Below are 9792 nucleotides of genomic sequence, written 5' to 3' on the forward strand. Positions count from 1 at the left end.
CCACATGCCTTTTGGTGAACACCAAACGTGTTTGCTTATTTTTTTCTTTAAGCAATGGCTTTTTTCTGGCCACTCTTCCGTAAAGCCCAGCTCTGTGGAGTGTATGGCTTAAAGTGGTCCTATGGACAGATACTCCAATCTCCACTGTGGAGCTTTGCATCTCCTTCAGGGTTATCTTTGGTCTCTTTGTTGCCTCTGATTAATGCTCTCCTTGCCTGGTCTGTGAGTTTTGGTGGGTGGCCCTCTCTTGGCAGGTTTGTTGTGGTGCCATATTCGTTCAATTTTTTTATAATGGATTTAATGGTGCTCCGTGGGATGTTCAAAGTTTAGTATATTTTTTTATAACCCAACCCTGATCTGTACTTCTCCACAACTTTGTCTCTGACCTGTTTGGAGAGCTCCTTGGTCTTCATGGTGCCTCTTGCTTGGTTGTACCGCTTGCTTAGTGGTGTTGCAGACTCTGGGGCCTTTCAGAACAGGTGTATATGTACTGAGATCATGTGACAAATCATGTGACACTTAGATTGCACACAGGTGGACTTTATTTAACTAATTATGTGACTTCTGAAGGTAATTGGTTGCAACAGATCTTATTTAGGGGCTTCATAGCAAAGGGGGTGAATACATATGCACACACCACTTTTCCGTTATTTATTTTGTATAAAACATTTTAAACAAGTTATTTTTTTAATTTCACTTCACCAATTTGGACTATTTTGTGTATGTCCGTTACATGAAATCCAAATAAAAATCCATTTAAATTACAGGTTGTAATGCAACAAAATAGGAAAAACACCAAGGGGGATGAATACTTTTGCAAGGCACTGTATTATATATACAGTATATATTATATATGTAAACTCAGCAAAAAAAAAAGAAATGTCCTCTCACTGTCAACTGCGTTTATTTTCAGCAAACTTAACATGTGTATGAACATAACAAGAGTCAACAACTGAGACATAAACTGAACAAGTTACACAGACATGTGACTAACAGAAATTGAATAATGTGTCCCTGAACAAAGGGGGGAGTCAAAATCAAAAGTAACAGTCAATATCTGGTGTGGCCACCAGCTGCATTAAGTCCTGCAGTGCATCTCCTCCTCATGGACTGCACCAGATTTGCCAGTTCTTGCTGTGAGATGTTACCCCACTCTTCCACCAAAGCACCTGCAAGTTCCCGGACATTTCTGGGGGGAATGGCCCTAGCCCTCACCCTCCGATCCAACAGGTCCCAGACATGCTCAATGGGATTGAGATCCGGGCTTTTTGCTGGCCATGGGAGAACACTGACATTCCTGTCTTTCAGGAAATCACGCACAGAACGAGCAGTATGGCTGGTGGCATTGTCATGCTGGAGGGTCATGTCAGGATGAGCCTGCAGGAAGGGTACCACATGAGGGAGGAGGATGTCTTCCCTGTAACGCACAGCGTTGAGTTTGCCTGCAATGACAACAAGCTCAGTCCGATGATGATGTGACACACCACCCCAGACCAAGACAGACCCTCCACCTCCAAATCAATCCCGCTCCAGAGTACAGGCCTCGGTGTAACGCTCATTCCTTCGACGATAAACGTGAATCTGACGATCACCCCTGGTGAGACAAAACCGCGACTCGTCAGTGAAGATCACTTTTTGCCAGTCCTGTCTGGTCCAGCGACGGTGGGTTTGTGCCCATAGGCGACGTTGTTGCCGGTGATGTCTGGTGAGGACCTGCCTTACAACAGGCCTACAAGCCCTCAGTCCAGCCTCTCTCAGTCTATTGCGGACAGTCTGAGCACTGATGGAGAGATTGTGCGTTCCTGGTGTAACTCAGGCAGTTGTTGTTGCCATCCTGTACCTGTCCAGCAGGTGTGATGTTCGGATGGACCGATCCTGTGCAGGTGTTGTTACACGTGGTCTGCCACTGCGAGGACGATCAGCTGTCAGTCCTGTCTTCCTGTAGCGCTGTCTTAGGCGTCTCACAGTATGGACATTGCAATTTATTGCCCTGGCCACATCTGCAGTCCTCATGCCTCCTTGCAGCATGCCTAAGACACATTCACGCAGATGAGCAGGGACCCTGGACATCTTTCTTTTGGTGTTTTTCAGAGTCAGTAGAAAGGCTTCTTTAGTGTCCTAAGTTTTCATAACTGTGACCTTAATTGCCTACCATCTGTCAGCTGTTAGTGTCTTAACGACCGTTCCACAGGTGCATGTTCATTAATTGTGTATGGTTCATTGAACAAGCATGGGAAACAGTGTTTAAACCCTTTACAATGAAGATCTGTGAAGTTATTTGGATTTTTACAAATTATCTTTGAAAGACGGTCCTGAAAAGGGACGTTTCTTTTTATGCTGAGTTTAGTATATATTTTGTCTTTTTTTTTTACTGCAACCGCCAATCACAGGAGGACTCAGGAGCCCGCTCTCAATGAGTGTAGACAGCCTGCTGCTGCCACTCTGCTAATCATCAGATGGGGGGTGGAGAGGAGCTAGGAGGCCCACGTGGGTAACTGCCTTGATTGGGTAATTTAAAAAACTGCAGAATAAATCAATGTGACTGGTCAAATGTGTGAGTCAGGGGCTGGGCCCAAGAGGCAATTTGTTTTACAAAATAATAGATAATTAGGTTATTTTGTTTTATTATATTTTTTTATCCAACCACAGGAGCCCACTCTAAATGTTCAAAATACACCAGAGAACATAATTTAGCTACAGAGGATCAATAGTTTATCAAATTTATAACTGTGGATTAAGTTTTATCACAAGCATATACAGGTATCTGCCAAAAATAAAGGAAACACCAACATAAAAGTGTCTTAAAAGGGTGTTGGGCCACCACGAGCTGCCAGAACAGCTTCAATGCGCCTTGGCAATAAATTCTACAAGTGGACCTTAACCATGCCAGGAAATGTATCCTTTATTTAGGCAGTTATCAGAATGCCTACAGTCGGAAGGCCACAGTTTGGGCAGCGCGCACCAAATATGCCTTGTGGCCATAGACATATAACCCATAGAAGGGTTTTGTAACCTCTTACCCTGGCAATTAAAATGTTAAACTCATGGGTACCCTAATGTATGCCAGTCCTGATTTGAATGGGAACTGGGAAATGGGAATCATAAGGTGAATGCACCAATTTGTAAATCGCTCTGGATAAGAGCGTCTGCTAAATGATGTAAATGTAATTGAACTGCCACCTATGGATTATATTTCTATGGCTGGTTGTGGCTGTCGGTTTGCCTTTCGCAGATTTCAGAAACCTAGGGAAAAACGTAGTTTGGAAAGAAAATGCATACAGCTGAAAAGAGAAGACTAATCTGGCTGTAGAACCGTTAGAAACAAAAGATGTCTCAACAATTCCCAATGTTTTGCTAACAGCAGCACTGTTTTTCAAAGTAGCTCATCTTGAGATAGGTAACAGTACGCTAGTGCCACGACGAGCGCATCGGCCATCACCGGTTCATGAGTAGCCTAGCTATGGCTATCACCTTCATCATTAGGTGAGTCAGTGTGCCTATGATATACACTGACTATACAAAACATTAAGAACATCTGCTCTTTACATAACAGACTGAACTGGTGAAAGCTATAGACCCTTTTTCAGTACACACTGGCATCATGCACTGATGGGCGCGACTCTAGTCGGCAGTAAGAAAGCCATCGCCATCTGCCCCCATCCAACATTGCCTAGATTTACGTTTTTTAAAAACTTCTAAACAAAATTAACTTTTTTGTGTTCTCATACGTTTACAATGATGTTTTGATTCTTGCTTGAACAGTCGCTGAGATTATATTTGGTTGTGATCTTTGCAAAATAACTATTTTGGATGCAGAGGTTGTTAGCTAAAATGCTAACGGTCATTGATATAGGCTGTACTAGCCAAAGAGACATTTTACTGGTTGAAGTTGAAATGTTTTTTAAGTATAATGCAGCTGATTTGCGATGATGACACAAACATTATATTAAGCAGGCCATTCATACGAGCCTTACAATCCAATTATCATCCAAAAGTAGTGTGAAATGCACTCATAAGTAACATGTAAATAGAGGCTTTGGGAAGCATTGGAGTCAACATGGGCCAGAATCCCTGTCGAGCGCTTCGACACCTTGTAGAGTCACTGTCCATGCTCTGACGAATTGAGGCTGTACTTATGGCAAAAGGGGGGAGGGGGAGGGGGTGCTCAACTCAATATTAGGAAGGTGTCCCTAATGTTTAGTATACTCAGTATATTTATTTCCTCCTAATATTGTACAATCTGTGTGTCGCTTCATTGGCCTGGGCTATTGTTTGTTTGAATTCAAGACCAATTGATCTCAGTTTGTCAGAGTAGTCACTCATTTAGGTAATTTGTGTGGTGTTCAAAAATATTCAGTGGTCTAAGGCACTGCATCGCAGTGCTAGCTGTGCCACTAGAGATCCTGGTTCGAATCCAGGCTCTGTCGTAGCCGGCCGCGACCGGGAGACCCATGGGGCGGCGCACAATTGGCCCAGCGTCGTCCAGGGTAGGGGAGGGAATGCCCGGCAGCGATGTAGCTCAGTTGGTAGAGCATGGCGTTTGCAACGCCAGGGTTGTGGGTTCGTTTCCCACGGGGGGTATAAAAATAATAATAATAATGTATGCACTCACTAACTGTAAGTCGCTCTGGATAAGAGCGTCTGCTAAATGACTAAAATGTAAATGTAATGTCTTCTGTCATGTAAATTATGTAGAATTGCATGAAAAAAACAAAGCCCCGGGGCCTATGATTTCTTAATCCGTCCCTGCCTATGCTGAGAACTTTAGAGTCCATTTGTCAGTGATCAATATGTAATTGTGGATATTGGTTTGATAATAGCAGTGGACATCACCCCACATAAATCTCGTTAAAATGCAGTGCTGGCTACTTTTTCTAAGTGGGTTTCATGGAATAACAATCCTGAGGAAAATGTATGTAGTTATTTTTGATAATTTTGATTAACCTAATCACAGTGTGCTTCCTTGAAAGCCTACTGAAGGCATGGGCAAGCCTATGTTGAAATATTCCAAAGCAAGCTTGACCTCCAACAACTCTGTCAAATTGTTTCCCCAATACATCTGACATAGCTTGTAGAGCCATAACACTCATTTATCCACTACCAGGAGGGAAAATGTATATCTATGGGGCTGTAAAATAGACTATACTAAATCACATCATAGATTTGAGAGCTCTCCTTCCTGTCCTGGGCTTGGAACGTTAATTTATTTCTCCAGACAAGCATCTAGTCTAGCCACTCCTCCGAAACCCCCTTATCCGTTACAGCTGCTGAGCACTCGCGCTATCCTCTCAGCCACGAGGTGTCCACGCGCAGTTCCCGGGTGGTGATTGGTTAAAGACGACACAAACATCGTTTTCAACCAATGAGAGTGATGTGCATGCGCTGAGCCATAACTTGCATTCTGCTTCCACGTGCTCAGCTGAAGCGATCAACAACGCTGGTGAATCACTGGCTGGTCTCCACATATAAAAGCTGCACCTTCTTCGTTTATAGATCATAAAGTTAACATGAGAGTAGGTTACACCTGATGATAGTCATACACTAAAGCAAGCATTTTGCGCTGGTTCGCGGTCGTAGAACTCTGAAACCCACTCAGTCAATCATATTGACTTTGACTGTCTTATTGAACAACAAAACATCAACTTCGAATTGGAATAGCTCTGAACTTCTTGCATTTCAAATCTTCTTCGACTTGGATATCTATTCAATAGCGAACATGGTTGTTATGTCAAAGAGAGTGAAGACCTTCGAGGTTATTTTCAGCGATCCTAGCAAGGCTTTCTACTGCAGTGGAGACAAAGTAGCCGGGAGGATTGTGGTGGAAGTAGTGGAGGTGACGAAAGTCTCGGCTATGAGAGTGCTCGGAGTTGGATGCGCAAAAGTGGAATATGCCAAAGGAAAGCAGAAATGTCGACAGGAGAATGAGTACTTGAGATACGAAGAGGTTGTTCAACTTGATGACCAGCCAGCTGGTAAGATCCTCATTGAATTATCCCCTGCAATCAATATGATAAAGAATTTATTTTAAAGTTTAGCCAAATGGATGCCCATTTAGCTGGTGCTGCTGTTGATGATGATAGTGACTCAAAGATCAATTGTAACACGCATTTCAAATGTGAAGGTCACTGTAAGGATCGAGTTACAGATTAACGTGAAGGATTAGGTTAGTTTACCTAGCAGTTATATGGGTTGTTCTTTAGATTTAGTGTCCCCTACTTATGAGGAGTCATTGATTTAGAGTTGAATTTCACAGAATGAGTGACTGGCCAATAAAAAACCTTCTGACAGCAGTAACTGAGCAGTGCATGGTCAGTCGATACAGGGAATCCCCTTATGAGGTGTCAAGCATTTAGTATCTATGTTTCACCATACTTGGCTGAGGGTGGCATGGTGTCCTTGGCAAACCTCCACGGCTTGGCTTGGCAGGAAGTTAACATAGCTGATAGTCCAAAGTAAAAATAAAATAAAGCAGCCTTTTGCCTGATTAATGGAATTGGCAAGATAAATCACCTTTTTATTAAATCACTTTCTTTTCATTTTCAGATCATGATGGATCTGTTATCCTTAGACCTGGCAACAAGTACGAGTACATGTTTGGATTTGAGCTCCCCCAGCAAGGGTAAGTCTATGCATTGGCCTGTATGCTTTTATTGAGTCCATACAAGAGAACTTCCTCTCTGGGTCTGTGGCTCTGTCTTATCTTTTCCTTTTTGTTTCCCCACAGGCAGATTGTGTCTTCCTACAAGGGCAAGTTTGGCTATGTCCAATACTATGTCAAGGCCTTTATGGAGAGGCCTGCTCAGCCTGCCCTGGAGTGCCAGAAGCACTTTGAGGTGGAGGAGCCCCTGGATGTGAACACACCAGATCTGCTGGTGAGTTCATCTCATTTATCACAAAGCCTGAACTGCAAAAGTAGAAACTTGAAGTCTGAAAGGAACAAATATTTAATAGTATTTCTGATACATAACATATGACATTCTGAAAGCATTCAGAGTGAGCAGTCTGTATCAGACTTTTCCCTTGAGCTATAAATTCAAATGTGGGATTACAGTCATGTGACATGCCCCGGGAACCTGTGTCACATCCTGCTCAGCTGCCTTCCTTGTAAAGCCTTAAAGCATGGACAGATTTGACCGCATGCTATTCAGGTCATAGGTCCTAGAAGTCTTCAAATTATTAAGTTAACTTTGCATTTATGTGGACATGAAGGAAAATAGATATTGAATTAGAGCTCTCTAACATGGTTAAACATTTATGTTAAAGTGAGCCCCTGTGAAACCATGCTATCTTTTTCTCACCCTCTCTTCAGGCTCCTACAGGTGGCATGAAGGAGAAGAAGGTCACCTGCATGTTCATTCCCGATGGCCAGGTGTCCCTGAACGCCAAGATTGACCGCAAGGGGTTCTGTGAGGGTGAAGACATCTGCATCAGTGCCAAGTTTGAGAACACCTGCTCACGCATTGTGGTGCCAAAGGCAGCCATCATCTCCAAGCACACCTACCAGGCCAATGGTAGGACCAAGGTCTTCCGACAGAAGCTCTCCTCTGTGCGTGGCAACCACATCATCTCCGGCATGTGTGATGCCTGGCAGGGCAAGACCATCCGGGTGCCCAAGATCAAGCCCTCCATGCTGGGCTGCAACATAATCCGTGTAGAGTACGCCCTCATGGTGAGCATCTTGAGTCCCTCCAACTAGCATAATAGCATAGTGCTAATGGTTTTGGTGGTAAGCAGCCGTTGGGGAAATTAAGTGTATTTATTAACTGTCAAACTAATGCATCATACACATGCTTGTAATACTATGGTCATTACTCTAAATCCGCCAGTCCTTCAGTTAGATAAGAGGATAGCCAAGTGACCGCACTAGTTAGACATGCAGCCTTTTGAAATGGCCACTCGGCAAGTCTGGTTTCTAACGTTATCCCCTCTCCTCCAGATCTACATGCACATCCCAGGCAGCGAAAAGTTGATCCTGGAGCTGCCGCTGGTCATCGGCACAGCCGGGCTTGGAAGCCGCACCAACAGCGTGAGCAGCACAGACGGCTCTGTCAGCAACGCCTCAGCCAGCTGGGTGTCCCTGCGCATGCCTTCTGCTCCCCCCAGCTACTGCGACATCACCCGTGACTGCCGCCTGGACCAGCCCCTCACGCCTCTGCTGAATGACTACGATGGCGATGACAGCCCCATCTTCATGCACTCCCCAGCGTTCCAGTTCCCACCCCTGCCTGCCTACTCTGAGGTGAGTGTCTAAAAAATTAATGCAGAGTGATTAAGTGATAAGATATCTCCATGATGGTACTAGTTGAAGTGTGAATTAATTGATGAGCAGGTGATCTAAACCAAGCGTCTCTCGTTTGTTTCAGGTTGATGAGGAGTTAAATGGCAACGCTCATATGCTGCAGGTCTGCTGAACTACCTCGGCGCTTCCAGAACTCTAGGCCACTTTCGCCACTTAGCTCACTTGAGCAGAACATCCAAACTACTTATGGAGAAGTGTTGGACGGACTTTGGGAAGTGATGTGGTGGCGGATATCGGCGCTGGCCCTGCATCGAGAAAGGGAGAGGCTGTGACGGGCAAGAGGTTGAAGTGTTCTTGTGCCGGCGCTGTCGGCAATCTTTGGTGCACCACCTAAGCTGATCTTATTCTGTTTCCTCCTGGACTGTTGCTGTTCCGGTTTCTGCACCTGACTGTGACACAGACCTCGTGGTTTGCGATGTCTTGTCCATGAGTTTCCCACTGGGGCCAAGCACTTGTTCTTAAGTCCCAAACTGATTATGAATAAGCTCTTTGCTTGTTGGGTGTCCGTCCTTCATGGTGTATAGTTAATTCATATAATTCCTGTATTTCATGAAAATTTGGGATTTCATCTGAGGAACCATATTTTGTTTATTTCTAAAATGAAAGTAAGCAATTTTGTTAGGGACATTGTCAGACAGATGTTAAGAGAATATTTGTTGCTTTTGAGAATTGCGGCATGTTGAATATATATATATATTCCCAAGGTATCAAGGGACAATCGAGCATATCAAGTCCATATATTCTTCTGTACCAGTGTTTTTGAAAAATGTGTTCATTCTATGGTATAGCACTTTCTTATGGATGCATATTGTCTAGAACTGCCTACAGGAGATCTCCTGGTTTAGAATAGTTAGTTTCTCCGTGTTTAAAAAAAAAATTTTTTATGTTGAAGTGTCCAAAACAAAACTTCAATATATTGTGGCATCGCCTCACATGTATTCCAAATGAGGGCTGAATCACTAAGCCAAACTGGGGTGTATTTAGGCTGAACTACTCCCACATGCTCTGAGACATTGACAAATATACCTTATGTGAGAATAATATTGTCAATATATTTGGTGTTTCTCCTAGACAGCATTTCACTGTGGGATGCTTAAGCTGGTGCTCAATTTTATTGTTCTTCCTCAACTGAATGACTGTAAGACTGATCTGTGAGAACACGTATGCAATGCATCTTTTATATTTTGTGCATATCATAAATTAAAAGTATATTTTTGTATGAGACCCTATGGATTAGTTTTCTATTAATAAAAAGTTGAAATTAATCATTTGTTTCTTCCTTATTTGTGGTACAACCACGATAAGAGCAAATATACTTGGACCGGGATTCAATCTGATTGCGCTTTGTCTGCAATGCACGTTTTAAAGGCAATGTTACCACGTTCGCAGAGACCACATTCACAGTAAATGCTGCATATGGCGGCTAAATCGGAAATGGCCTCTAAATGGTGCATTGTCCAAATCCACGATTGGAATTAATCTCTGCCTTGCCC

General features: G+C 43.5%; 1 protein-coding gene across 1 annotated transcript; it reads left to right on the forward strand.

The window, feature by feature from the left end:
* The first annotated feature begins 5453 nt into the window (after nt 1–5453).
* LOC123491528 (thioredoxin-interacting protein-like) lies at nt 5454–9564 on the forward strand. Its single transcript, XM_045222369.1, has 6 exons — nt 5454–5972; nt 6544–6619; nt 6725–6872; nt 7310–7669; nt 7937–8239; nt 8364–9564. Exons 1-6 carry the CDS (start codon nt 5717–5719, stop codon nt 8409–8411), a joined length of 1191 nt encoding a protein of 396 aa, XP_045078304.1. The 5' UTR covers nt 5454–5716; the 3' UTR covers nt 8412–9564.
* Nucleotides 9565–9792: the final 228 nt, after the last annotated feature.

Source organism: Coregonus clupeaformis, chromosome 8 (genome assembly GCF_020615455.1).
Source record: "Coregonus clupeaformis isolate EN_2021a chromosome 8, ASM2061545v1, whole genome shotgun sequence".
Taxonomy (NCBI): Eukaryota; Metazoa; Chordata; class Actinopteri; order Salmoniformes; family Salmonidae; genus Coregonus; species Coregonus clupeaformis.